The sequence below is a fragment of the Bombus affinis genome, chromosome 1 (assembly GCF_024516045.1).
Source record: "Bombus affinis isolate iyBomAffi1 chromosome 1, iyBomAffi1.2, whole genome shotgun sequence".
NCBI classification, from domain to species: domain Eukaryota; kingdom Metazoa; phylum Arthropoda; class Insecta; order Hymenoptera; family Apidae; genus Bombus; species Bombus affinis.
Window position 1 is genome coordinate 7,007,996 of NC_066344.1, and position 23,111 is coordinate 7,031,106.

General features: G+C 32.1%; 3 protein-coding genes across 4 annotated transcripts; all 3 read right to left on the minus strand.

Annotated features, from left to right (window-relative positions):
- Positions 1 to 914: 914 nt before the first annotated feature.
- LOC126919589 (guanine nucleotide exchange factor subunit Rich) lies at positions 915 to 7,277 on the minus strand. 2 transcript variants are annotated; one of them, XM_050729001.1, is made up of 17 exons: positions 7,002 to 7,277; positions 6,751 to 6,925; positions 6,283 to 6,390; positions 6,057 to 6,212; positions 5,671 to 5,985; positions 5,519 to 5,610; positions 5,176 to 5,449; positions 4,923 to 5,075; positions 4,642 to 4,842; positions 4,188 to 4,551; positions 3,905 to 4,110; positions 3,498 to 3,839; positions 2,946 to 3,435; positions 2,581 to 2,875; positions 2,006 to 2,481; positions 1,557 to 1,917; positions 915 to 1,475 (listed from the first exon to the last, which is right to left on the minus strand). In XM_050729001.1, the coding sequence occupies exons 2-17, from the start codon at positions 6,883 to 6,885 to the stop codon at positions 1,148 to 1,150; spliced, it is 4,296 nt and encodes a 1,431-aa protein (XP_050584958.1). In that variant the 5' UTR covers positions 6,886 to 6,925; positions 7,002 to 7,277; the 3' UTR covers positions 915 to 1,147. The 2 variants fall into 2 exon arrangements, with proteins under 2 accessions (XP_050584958.1, XP_050584948.1); XM_050728991.1 differs by having other exon boundaries at positions 6,751 to 7,277.
- Positions 7,278 to 7,767: 490 nt separating this feature from the next.
- On the minus strand, positions 7,768 to 11,964 carry LOC126919733 (la-related protein 6). Its single transcript, XM_050729293.1, has 4 exons — positions 11,346 to 11,964; positions 10,476 to 11,267; positions 9,979 to 10,303; positions 7,768 to 9,234 (listed from the first exon to the last, which is right to left on the minus strand). Exons 2-4 carry the CDS (start codon positions 11,235 to 11,237, stop codon positions 8,678 to 8,680), a joined length of 1,644 nt encoding a protein of 547 aa, XP_050585250.1. The 5' UTR covers positions 11,238 to 11,267; positions 11,346 to 11,964; the 3' UTR covers positions 7,768 to 8,677.
- Positions 11,965 to 19,372: 7,408 nt separating this feature from the next.
- Positions 19,373 to 22,796, minus strand: LOC126919683 (CCR4-NOT transcription complex subunit 10). Its single transcript, XM_050729176.1, has 10 exons — positions 22,083 to 22,796; positions 21,679 to 22,001; positions 21,499 to 21,605; positions 21,259 to 21,410; positions 20,976 to 21,175; positions 20,563 to 20,854; positions 20,133 to 20,480; positions 19,919 to 20,028; positions 19,731 to 19,809; positions 19,373 to 19,661 (listed from the first exon to the last, which is right to left on the minus strand). Exons 1-10 carry the CDS (start codon positions 22,489 to 22,491, stop codon positions 19,606 to 19,608), a joined length of 2,076 nt encoding a protein of 691 aa, XP_050585133.1. The 5' UTR covers positions 22,492 to 22,796; the 3' UTR covers positions 19,373 to 19,605.
- Positions 22,797 to 23,111: the final 315 nt, after the last annotated feature.

Consider the following 23,111-nt stretch of genomic DNA (forward strand, 5'->3'; position numbering starts at 1 on the left):
ATTTTACGAGTATTAGTGTTCCCTTTAAGCATACAAATAATTTTGACATATTACTAGTAACCAATAAAATTATATAATCTATAATTTTTTTAAACAGAAATATTTGTCATTAACTATTACTATAAACTAAAAAGTTTATGTTATACGATTAAAACTCTTTAAATAATTATCATTTTATCTTCTATCATCGAGCATATTAGCTCTTAATAAAAAAACCAATATCTATAGCAATATCAATCATGCAGTTATTGACATTAAATTTATATAGTTACATAGTTAATTTCATTACATAAAATTCAATTTTCTACCTGTATGAAAGAAATTTAGATCATAGGACGGCCATGTTATTTTATCAACTATTGCTCAAATAAAATTATATTTTGTCAGTATTAGATTTTATAACTTTATAACTAAGTATATAATTTATATTGGTAACTTATATTGAAATAGATTGAATTAGTGCAAATTATTTTTTCACAATATAGTCACAATTCAGTCAGTATACTGTTCCAATGTATAAAATATTAGAGTCTATTATTTTCGTTTGTCTCATATCTAAATCTACAATCTACTAACATCAATTACATTCATATAAATATTTATTATTTCTGTATATTGTCTACGAAGAAAGGAAGAAATAGTATCAGTCATATTTTGCTGTATCTCCGAACTCTATTGTTTCTTATTAAATGTTACTAGAATAGCCCTAAAAATATTTCAACAGTACTTTTTTCTATGATATTAGTAACATATTTACAGACATAAAAATGTTTACAAAATGACAAATATTAATTCTGTAACATCTTTTCTTAGATATTAAAATGTTCGGAGATATTGTATACATAATTATCATACAATAGTTAATTAATTACGACGAAAGTTGTTAGTCCTTTTTTTGTATAATGCACGTATAATTTACTGGTTAAATTTTGGGGTTTAATGCTCATTGTATTTATATTGTACATTATTTTAAGAAAAATCTTAGTACAAAAAAGTAATCTGACAAATTCTTACTTCAAATTCTTATCATATTTAACCACATTCCATAGAAAGCTGAAAAATTCTGGAAAATCTTTGCATCTACTTACCAATGCTAGAATATATGTATAACACAATACATTTGAATTTTAAAGAAAACACCTTTGTTCTAGGAGACCACACATGTAGATTGTGAAGTAGCATTTTCCATATTATTGAGGTTACTATAACTACCTCGAAAATTTACATCTTCCACTTTTAGCGATAATTCATGTGATCGGTCTTCATCTAACGGAGCAGTTGCTGAAGTATGACTAATAGATGAATGGCGGGATCGAGATAAAGTTCCTCGTTGATTACTACCTGCCGATGGAGCTGGACTAGGAGAAGGACTCTCTGGTATTTGCTCTTGTTCTTGTTGTTGTTTTGTTACAATTAGTCTGTTTAGCAAAGAAATCTGACCTTGGATACCTGACATGAAAGGTTTATATCCTAAACTGAAACGCAAATTTAATTTCTCCTATAATTTTTTAAACTACTTTTGTTTTAAACACACATGTTGTTGATATAATACATACCACTCAGAATGAGACCATTTCGTTAATGTAAGAAGACCGTCTCTTAAATTAATTACAGAATCAAATGTTTGCATAGGAGCATGTGCTGCTCTGATAGTTCTAGCCATAGCAGGTGCATCACGTAAAACAGTTGCTAATACTGCAGCCCATCCTAAGCAACCACCTTCCAAAAATAATTGTAAAAGATATCTAAGTTGCACTTCTGCACGACTTATCGGTGCACAAAGTGAAGCGTTATGAACTTCCGTTTGTTCTACCGGATCTGCTGAAACCCAACATACTGTTCCCACTCCAGTTCCAACAATTGATTCGGTATCATCTCTCCAAATAGTACTGCTATCACTAAGAACGCTATTAGCATCTATAAAACGGAAACAAAATTTATTTTTGCTTAATTTAAAATGATTTTAAATTTTGATTAAATTTATGTAATAAGATGATGCAAATACCATGTAACATGTTAGCTGTTAACTTAGTTTCAGTAGCAGGAAATTGTGTTTCTAAACTTGCAACAGGAGATATTAATGTAGTATAAGGTGGTCTTCCACTTGGTAAACTAGTATAACCACTATCAGGCAAATCAACGACAAAACTAGAATTTAACGGTTGTTCATCTTCTGGACTTTCTAGACTGACCGATCTTATAGAACGTAGAGAGGTAAGGCTAGATCTTCGAAACTTTTGTAAAGTTGGAAGAGATAGCACGGGATAAGCAAATGAAAAATCTTCATGCACTGCTTTTAACGTTACAATGTAATCATCTATTTTCGCTGCTCTATCGCGTTCTCTGGCAAACCATGTAACTAAATGAAAATCTAATCGTGCAGCAAATCTGCCTAAATCTGCGAGCCGCTTTGCTGAAAGTAATCGACGGGCATGACGTTGTAGGATTACGTCAATGAAAAATTCTTCGGCTGAACCTTCTCTAAAAAGTAATAAACACTTTATTTTAATACTGTCTGCATATTTTAACAGTTTTGATCAAAATCTATATTAGAATTTAATTTCAATAATTAAAACATACTTGCTATCGGCCTTTTCAGTTTTAGGAGTGTTTGTAGGTACAGATTTTTTTCGTCTCATAACGACGTTTCTAGTCTTTTCAAGCATTGAAGACGGAGCTATATCTTTGGCTACTGAATCAGATTGTACTTTAGGCGTTATAGTAGTACTGTAACTTCGACTTCTTGAAACTTGCATAGTCCCTAATACTAAAGATAAGTCATCTTCATGAGGTGAGAGTGGCGGAGTTTGAGGAGGTCCGCCTAATTTTGATGTTCCGCCCCAAGATGTTCTTGGTGATTCCACGTCGTTTGGATCTTATAAAAAGAAAAACAAACATATAAAAATAATAAAAGCGGTATAAGCACAACAAATTTTTTATGTTACCAATCGCTCTAAGGAAGCGAACAAGATCTTTTGACAGCTCCCATCTTCCTTGTTCCAGAGCAGCGTCCAATAATAAAGTAGCATGTTGCCGACTAACGGTTGAAGGTTCTAGGTTTTGTAAAATTATTAAATAGCTAGCAGCAGTATCAAGCTGTTGACGTTGTAAACAATCTTGCAATAATTTCTTAGGTGGCCCAGCAACAGAAAATAAATAAGGCCATAGTGCTATTTCAGTCTTTCTAGCGCATTGTACAACTGCTCTAGCCCATACTCCTGGAAATTCACGGATGAATTCCACCACAGAAGGCAGTTGAGCATCTGGGATTGGTTCTTTACTAGTTGCTTCTTCTTCCAGTACCTCATGAAGTAAAAGCTCTAATGAATGTGGAAAGTATGGCAGTCCAGAGCACGAACGAGCAATTTCCCAAGCATGATATCCTAAATTGCGGTGAATAAGTTGTCGCAATATTTGATGGAGATAGACTTGACTCTGCAATTAAAATGACGACAATTTTTAACTAGAAGGAAATATTCTAATGATATTACACTTACTGTAAGTTCTAATAGACTGAATGGCAACGAAAATGGGGAGTTAGTATCCGAAGTAAAAAGTACTGTGTCATTCTCTGCACCCAATAAAATGGCATCCTCAAATAATATAGCCAATGGATAAATACGTAAATGGAAAGGTAACATTATTCTTTTGCTCATAAAAGTATGCGTTTTTTCTTGATGATTTCTTGGGAATAATGGAAGCCAAACACGCATGCCATGAGCACCGCAAAATAACCATAGAGCTTCTGTTAAATGAGGTTTATCTCTTCTTGATCTCCATGGTACCCAAACATTTTCTACATAAGAAGCTAATACTGTTGGAGCACTACACGTAAATAGCTGTAAAATATAATAAAGTTAGAAGAAAATTCTTTAAATTAAGTACAGAAATATTATTTACATACAACTTCTGGAGTATCAGTACAGTGTTCCCGTTGAACCATAAGAAGACGCCCAGATACGTTCAACAGAAGACTTTCAGGATGTGGATGACTCCCAGCAGTTTCTGCACGTATAGTGGTTAAAGTGGCACTTACAACACAAGCAGGATGAACACAAAGTCCACTGATATCTACAGTTTGCAATCTCGTTAATTCTATACTTCCTGCATCTAAAACAATAACGTTTTAAAACAATTTCTTTACCTGTAATTCATAATGTTATTTTCCCTTGTTTATTCTTACTTACCACTATTGCTTTCTATTACCATGTCATAAATGCTAATTTGTGCATTAGCACAAAACGTTAAGAGCCTGTCTTTTAATGTATTGAGCAGTAATACCTGTGATGGCATTCTAACAGTTCTAACGTAATTATTATCCAAACGTGTATCACGTGGATATATTCTAACTTCGTCTTTATCATCTAATATTGAATAACTACTGGCTATCAAGAAACCTCGATGCCATAATAACCCTCCAGTTACAATAAAATCTCGCTCTTGTGTTTCATTACCAAAAAGTTTCCATTTACGTGAAGGTAAAGAATAATGAGCTAGTCCTGTGCGTCCAGCTACAGCTATACTCATACCTTCATTATCAATAGCAGTATACTATAAAAAATATACATTTAATAACATATATATAGTGTGTTACTGTATAAAAATTTTGGCAATCTACACATAACATGTGGAACTAAATACCCTTATTGGCCAATTGGCACCACTGTATGCAATAGGAATAGGAACAACTAGCCATTGCTTACAACCTGCAAGTGTCTGTGTTATGGAATCATTAGGAATTTCACTACCAATATGAAAAGTTGAAATATTTGTGGAAACTCCACTACCAAGATTTAAATATAATCTATCTTCGCCTTGTAAATACAAATGTCCATGATGACCCTATATAAAAATTCATTGTTATTCATCAGTGTTACTAATAAAAGATAGAAATTATGGAAATACGTGTTTTGAATATGTACCATACAAGGATTAATAGTTAGAGGACTTTTTACAAAATCTAACTGTATTAAAGAACATTTTAAATTAGCTTCCTCAATTCCATTTTCTTCAACCAAAGAAGGAATTGGAGACTCTCTTAACATCCAAAGCTGATAGCCTTCGGCAGACCATTCCTAATATATATAAAATCAAGTTAAATAAAATGTATTTAAATAATACCAAGAACTAATATTATAAAATCATATATACATATATAGTAGTTAATTCACTAACCATTGTGTGGATATGTAAAGGATTATCATGTGTTAAGTCTACTCTTAAACCATAATCCCATTTTAAACTACAAAGTAGTAGAGCTCCAAATGTACTCCATATTGCTAGGCCACCACCTTCCCAAGCTAGTGCAATGGCACAACTATCAGGAGTCCACCTTAAACATCTTACACGGCCTGGCCTTCCTGGATAATCTTTTGAGGATAAACTTAATGTATGTGACATTTCTAAACTTCCTGTGGTTTCATCAACATAGTACACTACACCTTCAGAACTAATAAAATATACATTATAAATTACATAAATTGATTTTAAAAGACGAAAATTTGTAAAGAAAGCATACTTTTGCCTTCCAATTGCAATAAGACGATATTTATGATTTACAGCAGCACAGGTAGCATCGTCAACATCCCTAGCCCAAATTCCTTGTACTTGCTAAAAAAATAATACTAATGTAAATTATTTGTCTACATATATTAACAATAATTGACGTACATTAGGATCAAATTTTAATGACTGTGCTGTGAGAAATGCTGCTTTGCCAGTGTTTAATACAATTGCAAATCCACCAACTAAAGGAGAATATTCAATATCGGTGACAAACACATTGTTTTCAGTAAGTGGTATAGCTACAGTAGATATTTGTTGATCTACACTAAATGGTATTCTTCTTAGGTCAAGAGAATAATCTCGATTTACTGTACCATCCCACTTATGACGTATTACATGACTTGTTTTTGTGGCTACCATAAGCTCATCACGTATACAAACTAAAGAACTGATTCCACCATCTATCCAAGCTGATTTTTCCTAAATAAAAAAAGTTTTTCTTATAAATTATTTAATCTACGAATGAAAAATATATTTGTATATTTACTTACAAATGTCAAAACTAAAGAAGGGATAACTTCTTTAATAAAAAGTTCAGCACTATCCCTTTTTAAGCTCGTAACTGGAGAGTCTCTTTGTTCGTAGAGACCCCTTCCCTCTGGACTGGTATCTTGCAAACGATAAAATAAAAGATAACTGTCTGATGTCTAAAAACAAATTAACAATATAAGATTCTTCCTTGCGATATAATTTAATTTGTTACACAATTTTTCATACCGCAATAACCACCATACTGGAGTCTGGCCTCCATTGTACGAAAATATTGTCACCGTGTTTCTTTAAAGAATCTGTAGTTCGTCTGATGAACACAATGGGCACACATGGCTATATGAAAAATTAATATTTTATAATAAATTATATAGTTGTACTAAAGGAATACATATCTTTTACAACATTATTTGAGAAGAAACTGTCAATGAACATACATAATAAATGAAAAATATAAATAACAAACATACGTAAGGTAAAATTATAATAAACATAAACTATTATACAACAATTATATCAAAATATTTCAATATAAATGAAATAAAATTGCTAAATATAAATATTATTTATTACAAATACAATTCATAAATAAAGAAAGATGCTTTTCATATTCGATATTATGCATTATAGAGGACTATGATTTTATTTTTTAGGACATTTATAATAAAATTACAATATTACATTTATAATACATGCCTTACAATACCAGATGGTAAGAGTATCCGTCGTTAAGACAGCAAAAAGTATTTTATCTCTATTGCAAACAACCGCAGTTATTTTTTCTGGTTCTGTAGTATTTAGAACCCGTGGCCATCCAATAGGAAAAAACATGATTTAGCCTTAGGATTGTTCCTTTTTTACGTTCACATTCCTGTTATGTTTAAGTCGTCTTTTGATTTCATTCTTTGCCTCGAAGAATCTGACAAGTAAACACGTTCTAACCTCACCATTTTATACGAAGCATACATACTAGGTTTCTCATTTCTCATGTAACGAAGCGAAGTGAAGCTTTTTGGCATCCACGTAGCCTAAAGCCTATAAGTATGAAAACTCATTATTCGCACTACTTATCTAAATGGCGATGTCAACCCATTTACAATCCCTATGTTATGTGTAATCTCTATTTTAGATACATATTTGAATGCATACGTGTTTCTCATGTGATTTGTATACAATAATTAACATAAATGTATATAAGCAAAAAAAGTGAATGGCGTAACTTAGGTATACATATATACATATATACATATATATATGTTTAATTTAAAAAAAAATTAGTATTTTGCACATAAAAAATCGAATTATTCGAAAATATATGGTTTAAAACAATATAAATTAAAATATACAATATGCGTATACTTGTATATATATATTTGGAAACAGTTAAATTATTTAATTTTTTAAAATCCAAAATAAATTAAAAATAATTATATAGAAAGATCCTCGTTTTATTGTAAAAAGTTTTAATTATTCCGTTACTAATTTGTATTTGTATGATATTGTATATACATATATATGTATGTTATAAGCACGATACTTACTAAAATTTGGTTCCAAACTAATATTTAGAAAAATAATGTTTTAAATCTTTTTTTAAATATATAAGAATGTCTAAAATTAAGAACAAATAAAATAATTATTAATTTATTTATAGATTTAATATGAGTACGATATAGAGTGATCGAAATCTGATACAAAACTGGTACAACTGAAAAATTGTTATACCAATATATTTGTTCTAGAATGTTTACACAATTAACATTTATCATGAATATTCTTATAATACTCTTAAATAATCAGATTCAGATGCATTGCTGATTGAGTATCACGAACAGTATAAGAACGCGTCTGTCTAGCACAGGTATATTCTACTTACTCGCGGTTTCGAAGTCTGTACATTATTCGTCAATATCACAGAACCTCAGATCGAACATTTTTATGTAAGGCTTCATACGACTTTCGCCTACCCTTACAGTAAAATCGACGCTTATCACAAATAACATTATTGTTGTAATACTATTATTTACATATTTTCTAGGCACAAACCTCTTATCAATAATATAATATGTAATCCAGACAAATAGAGTTCACATAAATATCTTTAAACATACTCATTTTCGGCGGTTATAGGCAGCCTTTATAAGAGTTCGAAATCATTTCGTAAGATGGAATGGAACCATGAATTTCAAAGAGGGTATTAAATCTTTCATACATATATAAGATGTAGATCGCTGTAAATGACAATTTTTGTTAAAACTCTCTAATGCTATATCAAAAACAATACATATATGAAAAATATGCAATCCGTCTATAAATGCAAATAACGTCATCCAGTAATATATATATACAACTAATAAAATACATTAAACCATGGTAAATACACTTGTACATTAACCAACGTTTTTGTACATCATCAATTACTTTACTTAATTTCAAGTAAACGACTGATTGTACTCCAGAGATCTCTTGTATAAAAGTCGTTAAAAAACATATACGTGTATGTAAATATATCTCTTGTTTAATCTATTGGAAAACACAGAGTTGGTCATTCAAAAAAGAGCAAGAAACAACGAATATATGTAACGGTCTATCTACGATAGAAATTCTCGAGAGTAATTGACGTCTAACAGGTGGGTTCCATTGGCGGCGGCATGGCGTTCATTTTGGGTGGTCGGCCAAATCCACGCGTTCCATCTGGTCCAGACGGCATTCTCGTCACATTCTCTGGAAGATGAGTCAATGCGATACCACTGTTGCTTCTGGGCCGACAATAGCTACCCTGTTCAGAACCGGAAGAACATAGAGACAGCCTCCTGGAACCTGCGTCAAAGGCTGAATCTCGGCTGCAGGCGGACAATCTTCTCAAAAATGGTCCGTAATCCGCGGACCCGCGGCGACTAGAATGATAACAAACACCACTGCACTCGGAGCCGGAACTCGAACAACAAGAGAAACGCCGATTCTCTTGATAATAGTAACTCGGCGGGAAAACTGGGTGACAGTAACCAGTCTCAGAACCGGAAGAGCAAGCGGAGTAACGTCTGCCAAAACTTCCGGTTTCGGAACCGGAGCCTGAACCGGAACAGGAAGACAAGCGACGTAGAATGAAACCGTTCTCTGAACCAGAGACAGAACAAGCGGACAACCGACGGGATAACCATGCATCTGGTGAGGGGGGTCCTGCAACAATAGCGTTATAGGGTGAGTTTTAAAAGATACAGAGGGAGAGAATAATTTTTTTTAACCCTTAAGCAGTGAAACTGTTTAATGACCGAATATATATGATATTAAAAAAATAGTGCAAAATATAGATAATCTCAAATAATAATCGATAAACGATAGGACAGCAGGACTGTAGTACTTTACTTTTACTTAACTCTTACCTGACTTGTAGTAAAGTGTTAAGATATGTTGCATTCGAGTTACTTAGCTCAGAAATATAACAATAAGGGTTTGATTTATTTTACATTAACTTCTGTTAATGAGCGAAAAGTAATGAATGAATTATTGCACTGTATACAGTTAGCACAATACTTTAAATAATATATTTTTTATATGAAAAAAATCTGAAGGAATGCACTGAAACATTTTGCTAATGATGCAGATAGCTGATGCAGGAATTTGATGAATCATTTTCTGTGCTTAAAACTAAGTAACTGTTCGTGATCAGTTTCTTATTAATAAATTTGGATAGAATTAATATTTTTCCTTCGTAATTGTGTGTAATGCTTTAAGAATAAAAAGGATATATCTATAAAGTTATCTACCTCTCTTTAAAATATCGAATAAGATGAAAAATATACGAAACGAATAATCTATACTAAAGTAAGAGTAATATGTATTAGGTATAAGTATTCAAATTATGAGAGCCTCGAAAACTTCTACATCGCAAGAAACAGCATAGCAAATAAGTAATTTCCAAACCTTGGAACGGATGGCCCGGATAAGCGTGATACATTGGGTAACCATGAATGGGTTTCTTATGTCTGGCTCTTCCATCTTCTGTCTCGGATCCGCTGGCGCAACTCGAGGAGTTGTAAGCTTCCTCTTTGGTCAATCTTGTCAGGGCACTTTTCTTTGCTGGTTGTTGTTTCCTCTTCTTGTCGCTGGATTGTTGCAGCTCAAATACCTTGGCATCGCCCAAGGTCATTTGTAAGGCGGTACGAGCGGACGCTGAATCCGTGAACTCGACCATGGCGCACTCCTCGCTCGATGCCAATTCTGGCCTTTTGGCGATTGCTTGTCGCACCTGATAATTGATAGATTAAGCGATCGCTCCTATTAATTACGATTATCAAAGATTTTCTTTTCAAAAAAACGAATTTTATAAGTTTCTAACTCAATCTCAAGTTTCCTTCTTTCCCACTCTTTAAATCAACGTATCAACAATTAGAAGCGCGAAAGATAAAAAAAGATGTTACCTCAGCTGGTGCTGGATGCCCAGGTCGAAGTACTCTAATGAGAGCGATCTCTCCACACGGCCTGAAGATTTCAGCCACAGATTCGACCGACAACTTCTCTACCGGGAGTCTCGCGGCTAATATCGTCCTCGATGGGGTGGTTTGATCGAAAGGTGGCAAAGGATCGACTCTTCGTAGCTTGGTACCCTGTGGATTTACTTGAAGTTTCTTTGATTTTGCCAAAGCAGCTCCAACGACCCGCCAATCTCTGCTTAGATGTTTTACTCGTTTGAAACTCGAGATAAGCTTCAGAGATACGTATCCTTCCTTGTTCCTTTTCACGTGTTTCAGGAGAAAAGCATCCTTCACGATGTTTTCGTCCGAGAAGTAAAATTCCACTTGCGCGCATATCTTCTCGGCCAATTCGTCGCTTGGTGGAACAAAGTCATCTTGAGTGGTTGTACTTACTTCGATCGATGTTGGCTGTTTCTGATCCTTTGGATCTCTAACGACATTTTCTTCCAAAGAATCTGCTCCCGAATCTGGATCGCAATTCTTCTGTTGCTCCATCGCATCGTTCACTTTTTTCTCATTGTCAGAACTTCCACTGTCTGATAAGTCGGCCTCTTCCCCTTTCGAGCCTCTTCGATCGAATGAAAGGCTCACGTCGCTGTCTACAGAGGAGATGCTTTCCCTCGTGTCGGATTTTTTCATCGGTGGTGGAGAAAACATCAAGTTGCTCACTTGATCCCTCGACTCTTGCTGAACATCCACCTCTTCCATGTTTGCGTTTCGACCCTCGACGATGAATCCCTGGATATCCAAGAGTCCAGTTGATTATATATACTGTATATTTGTCGACTTAATCCATTAGAGAAACTGAATTACAACCTGTCCTTCGGAGAATATCTTCAGTCTCTCGATATCTCGTATTTCGATAACCGATCCTTCCAACAGTCAAACGAACATCGCGCGTTTCATATTAGAGATAGAAATTCGTCGGATTTCGTTGATAGCTCGTTTCTTACGACCGATCACACTCGAAGATAGTTGAAACTAAGACGACCAAGTCAGATCGAAGAATCGAATATGTTCACGATCAATTTGCTTCCGAAGGAATTATATTTTCATGACTCGAAACTAGAGACGTTGGTGTTTGCCTCGAAGAAAAATTCGTCTGGTCAATGGCGGTGATCTCTTCCTTCCTGTCACGTTCGCCGATACCAAATTGAACCTGCGAAGACAGACCAGCGGGTCTATTAAACGAATCGATGGCACACTGACGTTTCTTGGAGAGGGAAAGTATGGAGGACAAACGATTCTAAAGGAGGGGAGAGACTATGATAGCGTTAAAGGGACGATTACAAAAAGGGGGAGAAAATAGACTAAAAGAGCCGATTTTCCCGCTCTCGTTGGGAACGCGTGCTCGTTCGCCTCGGAAGGGGAGGAAAGTGGGGGACTTGCGCGATTCGTGACAGTTCGGGGAAGAGTGGCCTTCCCGAAGGCGCGTCCACCTCTTTAAATACTTTCGCCCACAGGTCGCGCATGCGTGAATATTTGTCTCGCGACAAACCTACCCTGAGGTCGTGACCTTCCTAAATACCGGTCAAGAGTGAGGCTCCGGGAAGATAGAAATTACTTGGCGAAACCTTGGAAAAATAAAAATATAGACACCAGAAGGGTTGATGAGCGAGTTTGCCTGTTCTCTTATATACATGTTTATTTTAATCGAATCATTTACAAAATGTAAATACTTTTATATTCAGTCAGGACTTTTTGCTCGAGAAAAAGTCAGTTACGACTTTTCATTCAAGGTTGTAACGTTCCGCATAGAGGAGAAATGAGCAACGTATAAAAATTGATTATCCTTTATTCAAGGCCTGTAATACTTTACGCGTGTAATATAACATGTAAGAGTTACGTCAAATATTGTTTCCAATCTTGCCTCTAACACGTTTCTGTAAAAGTATGATACATAGCAAGACGAAATTTCCAAGTTAAAGATATCATTAAAAATTGATCTAAAATCTCGCACTGCTCCAAAGCATCGAAACAGATAACATTGATATTACATTTTATCATAAAAGCAAATTAAAAGTTCGATAGTAAGAGAACCTGTTTAGAGAAATGGTAAACGAACGGATCCAATTAGTCGGTCAAGTTATTAGCAACCAAATACGTTAAATTAACAGTGTTACTGTTAATTACTTACCGTAAGAAGCACAGTTCCAATATCTTACACGTAAAAGTAAATATTGACACCGATGAGTAAGAAAGATTTCCATTCAAAATCGTTACGTTCAGTGGACTGCGTTTGGAAAAAACGTAAAACTAGAAGAGCGACGCGAACTCCTCGACTACTTGGACCTTGTCTGCGTCTGTCGCGGAAGCCGGGATATCGAGACGACTGCTACAGGAAGGAAGGACTTCTTTATGGTGGTGGTGAACCTCGGTAACCTCGAAGAGACCCGGCGGGCTTATTCACAAACGCTTCGCATTGCATCCGGACGCTGCCAGCATAATAAGATATAGGTCAAGTGCGGCTGGTACCATGTATGGCTATACCTGTGGTGAGGAAGGACAAAGATATACGTAGGTTATCGTTGTCGAATCGAAAGGGTTCATTCTATATCTTCGTCTTACCGTCTCTTTGTCTATTTTAGTATACCACCTGTCGTATATAAAACTTCTTAATCTCGCCTGAGATTAATACCTACGCACAGGAAAACTCAATTAAATTTATTAGCGTATCATATCTAATCTGTGGATTTCTATGGGAATTCGCATTTTTACCGATATTAATAAAAAAGTTCAATTTGAATGAAAGCATGCCTCTAAATGTTGTAAAATAGAATGTATCGAACACGCACAAACTTTAACACTCGTAAGGAAATCGTTTCATTTTATTAGCTTAGTTCTCTATTTTAAATGACAATTTAAGGATAATTTAGTACGATAATTTAGTATTTGATGTCTAACATTTAGAGGGAATCTTCCAATGTGTTTAATTCTGTGGTAAATTTATTTTACACAAATATGAGTCTGTTAATGGTTCTTGTGTCGATGTTTTACAAGACCAGAGGTGTAAAACGATTGATTTTAAAATTATGAAAGATGTGATTAAGGGATAATTACAGAGAAAATATTATCATATCAATAATTTATCGTAATAGGATTCAACGTATTATTAAGACATTTATTGTCTATCCAAAATTATACGTATCGATGTTAACATTTACAACAATGAAAAAATACAAAAATAAATTTATTTCATGACAATTTATACATATCTGTAATAATAATCAAATTGATGTCGATGAATCATCGGAATCTGATTAATAGTTCGAGTCAGTTATGAATACATACATATGTAATCGCAGCAATCATGTAACTTTTCTTATACCTACTGTGGCTCATAATTATATTATAATCTAGAATCATAATTGATAAATTTCTGTAACAACAAAATAATTATGCAATTACGATAAAATAGCAAGCAAGTAATTCTCAAAACAAATTCTTTTAATCTAACGTTCGTCTTTTCAAGAAGCAAAAGGAACGGGCCGAGGATGTGAATACCATCGCGAAAAAAGAAATTGGATTAAGATTTACGTAAAAGTATTTAGAGCTACACTATATAACCCTCTTAGGTATGGCTTCGTATATTGCGTAAGTTGTCGGTCCGAACCTTTCAGAGTGTAGATTGTTCAAGCAGCGCTCATTCTTTCAGATCGTTATTGGTTAGCTCATATACATATACACGATAATGATTACACGTTCGCTATCTTTTGTGAGACTATAAGACAAGTATAATTACGTGTTGTACAACCGTTTGTCACGTTCTATTAGCGATGATAATATTCTTTATTAGATTTTCAACTAATACTCATCTTGTTTGCTATTGCGTGTAATTTTTCTGTAAAATTAAGTAATCTACTAATTGCTCCTGAATCTTTATTTAGCACTGGCTTCTGTAAGTTCTCTATGATATTCTATCAAAATCACATGCAGTTTTTCCATCGTATTATTAATGAAATTCTGAGATATCATTTTCAAATTTAATAAATTGTACAGCAATTCCTAATTATCCAATTAGGACATTGAGATTCTATGATTAATCTCATCCGAATTCACCGTATGAGCGGATGTATTTAGTATCCAATGTGTGCTTCGTGTATTCAACCCTGAGGGGATATTTCAAAAGAGAACCTTTTAAAAGACTAGTAACATAAGTAGAATGCAGAGACCCAGCGGGAACAATATTTTTAACGACGAGATATGCATATTACGGTGAAAATAGTACAATGTTCTTATTCATCGTCAGATTTCCCTCTACACGCATACGCTGGTTCTTCCGTTGTACAAATACAATTATTATTTATGTTCTGATATTTATAAATGTTCAATCACGTATATATTAACATTTTTACATCGCTAGGATACGATAAATTAAAATAAGTACATTTTGTATCGATCTAAATATGATCATAAAATTAATAGACGTAATTTTACATACTCCGTGCATTGAAATTGATAATTAATCTCTGAAACTTGGTTATTACTCATTCTACATAATGATAGATGAAAGTAAAACGATATTTCCTGGCTGTTTCGATCAATCGTACCTGGAAATATTCGCCCAGGGATATTCGTCAAACGTTCTATCGCCTAAGGCCACTATAGTGAATGAATGGCATGAATAATAATAGCCTTAAAGTATTATGTCATATATTATTATATGAAATAACTTCACGTAACAATATCATTATTTGTTACTTTAGAAATAAATTATCATTGTTGATAAGATACAGCCACGTTACAGGAATATAATATATATCGGTACACTATATATAATATATATCGGTACAAAACAACAAATAGAAACTATGTACAAAATAAAATTGCTAAAATCTCGGTTATCTGTTATTTAATATTAATTACGCAATTGATTATAAGGAAAGAACATAATATATGTATAAATCATATTTTTATCTTTTTGTCATAGGAAGGCAATTTAAAAATAGTAAAGAAACTTTACATGCATATTTGATATAGAATACCAACTTCAAAATAAATAAGGCAGTCTCTATTTGGTTTTTCCATTAAACGTAGTTTTCCTATCCTCTTGAACATTTCAAAAATCGTCTATCGGTCGTCTATCGATCGTATCGAAAATTGCAAATTTATTAGCTACGAACTTTTTATTTTTTTCCAATTCCGCGTATTGTCGCCCTCTTCGAGCGTCATCGAACGTCATTGAAATAAAAAAATCCTGAAAGTAACGCTTAATTCTAAAATATATCGTTTATAAAATAATAATTCAACAAATAAGTAACGAATACAGAATATAGAATGAAAAATCTGAACGGGAACAGGAATTTTGCCCGTCATTATTTAATAAATTTTTCGATTACCATGACAACGTTCCTTTTACAATTGTCAGCGAATGTCGCGTTGCAGATTAATTGTCTGTAATTATTTTGTTGTTTCGAGAGAAACCAGGACGCGAACATTTATAATCGCCGACCTACTGAAGCCTGGAGGAAGGATCTTAGATACGAGAACGATCTTTTCTCTCTTACATATGTCCTTGCTGATCTCGGTAATTTAAAAATTTTGAACAATTCAGCAAGGTCCGTTCTTGCTCGCAAACTCTCAAATTCACGGGACGGTGCCAAGATCTCGTATTTCATGAAAATGTGTCACTCATTGACCTAAGAATTATTAATCATTATTCGGACGACATGCTGATTTTACTGATTAAAAAGTGGTATGTAACCACTTTCTGTCATGTTGTTCGTAAAATATACAAAATATCATACTTTCGACACATTCGTCATTTATTATAGTTAGTATAACAGATAGTACGTCTAACGAATGATTTATACGTTGATTACGTAATAAGACAAGGTACATAAAAGAAGTAACACGCGTTAATGAGAATTAATACATTAGTATTTAATAATATGTTTAAAAGGAATCGAGGCATTTTGTGAAATTTTGAATAAATGTTTAGTTAAATGAAATTATACAATAAAAAAAGACAATAAATTGCTTCGTGAACTAGACGTATCGTTCGACGTATATAGTATATATACAATGTAATCGAATAAATAAAATCCAATGAAAGATGAAAAGATAGAGGTGGAAGCCAGATAAAAAATTAAACCAAGTTTCTATTAGATTTTATACCTTCTTCAAACATCCAATATTCCATCATTAGTACTGTCTAAGATACTTGACTATTTGAATTACAAACAAATTAGAATGCTTAAAGTAATAAAATAATTGTACATTTAAGAAGTATGAGTCTGGTAAATATCAAGATAATACCTAGAATTTGCTATCTTCTTAGAAACATCTCATTTTTATTGACCGATTACTTAATACCTCGGCTTGCTTTTACGTGTCATCTTTCTTTACCAGCCTGCGATATATAAAAGATATATTTTAAAGATCAAGTGAAGCAAAAAATGTAATAGGATATCGTGCGTCTTCGTCGTTCTTAGCCTTTAAGGTATTCGACGTAAAAGAATGTTGATGAAAATTTCAGTATAGATAGCTTTGTTCACGTGATACCCATTTTCCTTTTATCAATGCGTTTGTTGTTATTCATTACTACTAAGAAATCACGTTGATTAAAATAATTCCAATAACTGATACAACTTTCTTATTCTCAGTATACATCTTATTATTCATAAGTTATTCGGAAATTCATAAGTTACGTAATCAAGTATCTAAATAATTACAGAATTAATCCTAAAAACATGGAATCGTTATATTATTAATTTGGTAGACCTATTTTTCACCAACGTTTCGTGCAGTTAAACGTCATAGCAAGTGAGTCGTTTATTTCGTAACTTGAGATCTAAATTAAGATACAAAGTAAACGAATCTTAATCAATGTGTGTCATCAACTTATTTTTACACGTTCTTAGTTAAAAAGGGTCGATCATCTGTTAAACTATCGCTATTTGTCTAAATAAAGAATGTTAATTTTTGTTAACTTGTAAACTTAGGTATTAGCTCGCAGGAAAGTACAGATAGATGCAAGATAATTATATACCTACTAATATGACTTATGATTATAATATTAAGAACTTTGCTTTAGCACTAAGGATATGATGATTGTTTTACAATTAAAAAAATGTTTATTACATTAATTAAAGTACTAAGCAAAAACTAAGCGATCTTTAGAAATATTGTCATTGCACGGTTAGAGGAGTTACTTGCATAAAATTTTTCTAATAAGTATAGCAAGTACAAACAAGTATTAACGGAGATAGAAAAATCTGGAAAACCGCAGAAGTCGGCAGGGTACCCTACAGTTCTCCAATGTTCGCGACGATTTCCCGGCGCAGAGGGCGGCGATTCCCTGAGGCGATTCTTGGTGTTCGTCGTCTTGTTCTGTTCACTGGAGACGGGAGCAGAACTCGAACTGGGTCAGGGCAGCGCGCCAAATGGTTGGATCAATTTTATTTTAAATTTATCAAGTCCGCTTCGACTCCATGGACACGCGTGATCAGTTCAGATTTCCAGACTGTGCATACCGATTAAAATGGTATCTTGCTCGTGTAACGTGAAGAATAATCAACCACCGAATCGTTTGCTAGTTCAATCGATTCTTAGTCCTTTTTTTTTTTTTTTTAATAAAAACCTTATTATTTTCTACCTATGTTTCACGATATTTCGCAAAAATATGTAATTATGCTCTTTGTTTGAAAGTTAGAACTATCAATTTTGCTAATTTTTGCTAATTTTATATCTTGCAAGTTTGTTGGCTCATTTTTATACAATATAATTTTCTATTATATTTTTACAAACAAACGAGTATTAATAACAATAAGTAATCGTGTATCGCGAATTCAAATTATAAGCGGAATGAGAAAAATATCAGCTCAATGTTACTTTAAACCGATTTACGAAAGAAAGTCGCGTAATATGTATATCGCACCTGCGACTAAGGACCTTCCGCTGTCCTTCAATCGAAGAAGCATTGAAATTTCCAGATAAACCTTTAGTGTGATTGTTCTTCAATGCGATGCAATTGAATTGTTTATTCTTCTTTCATTGTTTAACTGTGATTACTCATGGAGTTGGAGCTTCTTTGATTGAGGTCGTGTATGTATATCTTTTATCATGATCATATACATTCATATCTTTACAATTACTTTGATAATCAGTTACTACAAAAATTGTTATGAAGATATTAATATGAACATATTATAATTATGAAATCATATTGTAATTATGAAATCATAATCATTTACAATATGATTTTACAACGCGATATGAAATTATCATTAAGTATCAAAAACTCATGTTTAAATTCGTATTATTTACTTGCAAGAAACGATTATTTTTATGTTTATTACGTATATTCAATAGGAAAAAAAGAGATAAATCACGTGGAATAACAAACAGCGGAGAACCACTGGAACTATGTGAGTCAGACAGAGTAAGGTCCAGTATAAGGCCCTGGGGTGATTCGCCTAGACGGCCATGACCATATTACAGGCCAGAGGCCCCCAATACCATCCAGTAAACTTCCAATAACAATTGGCGAAATCATTACCGGCAATTCGCTTCTCATGTTTATGGCGATAATACTGGAGTTCGTAGACAAATCTGTTCTGACAACTATGTCGAGTTATCTTTATTCTTCATTGTATATTTGAATATTATCTAGTGTATACCTTTATTATATTTATTATTTCTAGTATAAAAATGATTCTAAATAAGTTTAAAATATAAATTTTATTACAGAATAATTTTAGAAAAATATTATGAAACGATGAATTTCTAAATTATATAAATATTAATTACATAAAATAATTGATATTTAAAAAGGGATAAATCATATACTTTTTCGTATTAAGAAAATATTTTTAAAGTATTCTAATATATGTACACATTACTGTTTTCAATACAGTAAATTTTATTTTACAAACATCCTATCATTTCTTTACCACACAAACTATTCATTATACTTATGGGAATAAAGCTAATTCATATTTTACATATAAAGGGTACAAAAATTTTACAAATTTTATTAATTATTTACGACGTACTTGAGAAATCCGTGATTTTTAAGGTATACATTTATTTACAGCTATAGAAAGAAAACTTTACATAAATATAAAATTTACCGTCAACGATACTGTGGACAATGTTGTTTTATTATTGATCTTGAAATATCTGCATGACCTATTGCATAAAAAAATCGTTAATTATATTTTGCGTGATATTATTTATAACCAAAAATACTATTATTACCTAATTGCAATTCTATATATAAAGCTAGCATTATTACATGTATAGGAACATCACAGTCTGGACCCTTTGACATCCAAACCTAAAACATTTATTAGAAGTATCGATTAATAGGTATATATTATTAAGGTAATTCATTTATAAATTTGTAAGAAATGTACACACATAAATGGCATAAGTTTTTTAATTACCTGTTTTAAAATTTCTCCAGACTTATCGAGTTCACCACGGATTGCGTAAGCTACGGCTAAGTTATAACGAAGTACAGCAATACCCGTAGGAACTGTCGTCGGATACCACACTATAAAATTAGTAATTATTTTATGTAGTAACCGTTTATACATAAAATTATGATAATAACTAATAATTTCACAAAAGAATTAAATGATTTAAATAAATTCTCACTTTTTATTGGTTTTGAAATAACCTCATCTGATTTTTCTTTATCTTTATCTTGAGTTTCAGGAATAAGTACAGAAGTACTTAAATCTTGAATATTTTCCGGTTTCAGATATTCAATGGCATCACTAATTTTGTCCATAAATATCAAACTTTCTGCTGCATAAAGATTTCCTAACATTCTATATGCACCAGGTAATTTATTAGTATTTAGTAATGCTTTAGCATGTTCAAGTGCAATAACATAATCACCAAGACATAAGCATACATAAGCACTTGCAGCCAGAACGCTAATTTTTAAATTTAACGTTTCAACGGTAGTAGTTGGAGATATTACAGTTGAATGTTGAGCGCCTAAAATATTTTTGATACAAATATATATAGCAATCAAACTTATGAATATTTACATTTTTAAATACATAGATTATTTAAATACCTAAATTATGACCGGCTGTTAATGATAAAGGTACTGTTTGTGGAGTAGCAATTGGTGTAATTGGTATATTAAGTTCATTGTTATTTGGTAATAAAAATAACGCATTCTTTAAACACAGAGAAGCGAATTCTAATGTTAATTGTGGTATAGCGGAAGGAAAACCTTCAGGATGATACTTTATATCTTTGGAAAGAGAAGAAGCTAAAATAATCTTTCTATAAATTCCAGTACCAACAACTTTTTGTACTAGATCTTTTCTTCGTTTTGGAATATTAAAATCAACTTCATTTGTCTGAAAAAATAATAAATAAAAATAGTATAATAGCAAATGAAAGGATAGAAGATATTTAGTTTCTCTTGAAATATTGTGTAACGATCTAACTAACAATCTAACATATAATATATATATTTACCGGTTTATGACAATAAATACAACACTCGGCAATTCTCAGCCATAGTTTAGGATTATTATGAAGCTTTTGTGCAGCTTCCATGAAACAATCGAAAGCAAGCGATGCATGTCCTGCATGTAAAAGTGTTACACCAAGACTATACATTAATTCATAATGTTTATTTCCACCAAGTGTACACAGTGGTCGTGAAGATAAAGGATCTATATAAAAACAACTTTCTAAAATTATTATTTCCAATATTTTTACATAAAAACACTACAGAGTAAAAGTTTATTATAATTACCATTATCTTTTACTTGTACACTTTCTAGAGCACATTTATTTTCATGTAAAGCCTTTCGTAAGTAGAAACTTGCTAAATTTGGTTTACCCATAGCAAGATATAAACATGCCATATTATTATAATATAACACAGGAGAAGATTCTCCACAAGTCCTAAAAACCAAAAAAATTAAAACAGTAAATGTATTATAATTACAAAAAATTTTTTCCATTGTGTAATATAGTAATATAATCATCATACTTAAAATCTAAATTCTCTGATGTTACAGAATTCAATAATCTAACGGCTTTCTTGTAATTGCCTCTTAAATACTCAATATTAGCTTTCAAAAATACAGTTGATATATTCTGAAAGTAAAAGAAATTAAATACAAAATATAACACATAATACAATAATATAATTTTTAAAAATATATCTTACTACAGGTGTACCCAAAGAAACTAATGTCTTCCATTCCCTTTTACATAATTTCAATTGATGCATCATAAGGTATATTCTAGCTTTACATTTTAATAATTTTAGTTTGAATGCATCTGTAACTATATCAACTTCTCTTTTTGGTTCCTTCTGTTCTTTTATGGATTTTATTATACCTTCTTTGTCAACAGATGAAATTTTGGAATTATCTGTGGATATAAGTTGACTTTCTATGTAATTAATTAGAGATAATGCTGCATCTGGTTGTTCCGTTACTATATGTAATTCTATTAAAAGAAGGCACACTTTATGTGCCAATGATTCCTCTAAAAAAAACAATGCATATTTGTAGGATTTGATATTATTAACTTAAAAGCTATCATGAAATTTGTTATCTTATTACTTACCCATAGGTTCTATGAAAGCAAATAATCTATTCATAATTTGAATTGCAGCATTATATTGTTTTGTGTGATATAATAAAACTGCTTGATTGTATCTCATAACACATTTCTCAATATCATCTATGGTTTCAGTGGAATCAATTGTAGACATTTGCCCACATATTGCATTCAAACTTTTTCTTAATAATTCTGTTTTCTTTAAATCATTTTTGTAACATTCTACCACAACTTTATTATGCATTACTTTCAAGTCTTTGGGTCTTAAGGTTTCTAATTTGTTTAAATATGACAGACAGTTAGCATATGCTCCTTTTTGAAATTCAGATAGTGCATTTTGGGCCAGTTCACGTTCTTGTTCAGTTATAACTCCAGGACCAATATCTTTATTCTGTGTTTCAGATGTTTCACCCATTTTTATTTATAGCACAGTAATATTTATATTATATCGTAAAATCCTATACATACAATGTTTACACTTAGTGATTTAGATTAAATAATCTTTTACATCTCCACATTTGACATTTATAAAGGTTAAAATTGTAGCAAAAGATTAAAAGATATTCTTATTCTCGAATAATACTTTAAAAATAAAAATTGTTGACTATGTGTGTATGTATAGTGTTAAAACAGTCTTTAATAAAAAATAATTACTAATTTATTTTAAATAAATCTTTCTAACAACAACTTTTCATATTGACATTATTATTTTGCTGAAAGATGCCGCCACAAGTTAAAATCTCCTAGGACTTGAAACTAATTAGGTGAAATGTATTTAGCGGGAAATATAATATATATTATGATAAAATGATTATAAATATGTACTCTACCTTAAATAATTAAATCAAAACATTTAATAATAAAAAGATATAAAAACAATCAAATTATTAAATTGCCTTTATATTGGTTAATGTTTTAAATAAGCTTTTTAAGCATAAAAAGCTCTTTCTGCTTTTGAAAATATCAGTTGAAGCATGCTTATTCTTGGAAAAATTTCTTATTTGTTTTAATAATAGTAATTAAAATTAATCTTTA

Excerpts from the sequence above, each read along its gene's own strand:
- LOC126919589 (XM_050729001.1), bottom strand. The coding sequence starts at position 6,885 with ATGTTTTTTCCTATTGGATGGCCACGGGTTCTAAATACTACAGAACCA. Across the intron at positions 6,391-6,750 it reads TTACCATCTGGTATTGTAAG|CCATGTGTGCCCATTGTGTT; the intron begins GCATGTATTATA and ends TTTTTCATATAG. Across the intron at positions 4,843-4,922 it reads TAACTATTAATCCTTGTATG|GGTCATCATGGACATTTGTA; the intron begins GTACATATTCAA and ends ATTTTTATATAG.
- LOC126919683 (XM_050729176.1), bottom strand. The coding sequence starts at position 22,491 with ATGGGTGAAACATCTGAAACACAGAATAAAGATATTGGTCCTGGAGTT. Across the intron at positions 21,606-21,678 it reads TTTCTTTGGGTACACCTGTA|AATATATCAACTGTATTTTT; the intron begins GTAAGATATATT and ends TTTTACTTTCAG. Across the intron at positions 21,176-21,258 it reads TGTACAAGTAAAAGATAATG|ATCCTTTATCTTCACGACCA; the intron begins GTAATTATAATA and ends GTTTTTATATAG.
- LOC126919733 (XM_050729293.1), bottom strand. The coding sequence starts at position 11,237 with ATGGAAGAGGTGGATGTTCAGCAAGAGTCGAGGGATCAAGTGAGCAAC. Across the intron at positions 10,304-10,475 it reads GGCATCCAGCACCAGCTGAG|GTGCGACAAGCAATCGCCAA; the intron begins GTAACATCTTTT and ends ATCAATTATCAG. Across the intron at positions 9,235-9,978 it reads TCCGGGCCATCCGTTCCAAG|GACCCCCCTCACCAGATGCA; the intron begins GTTTGGAAATTA and ends CTATTGTTGCAG.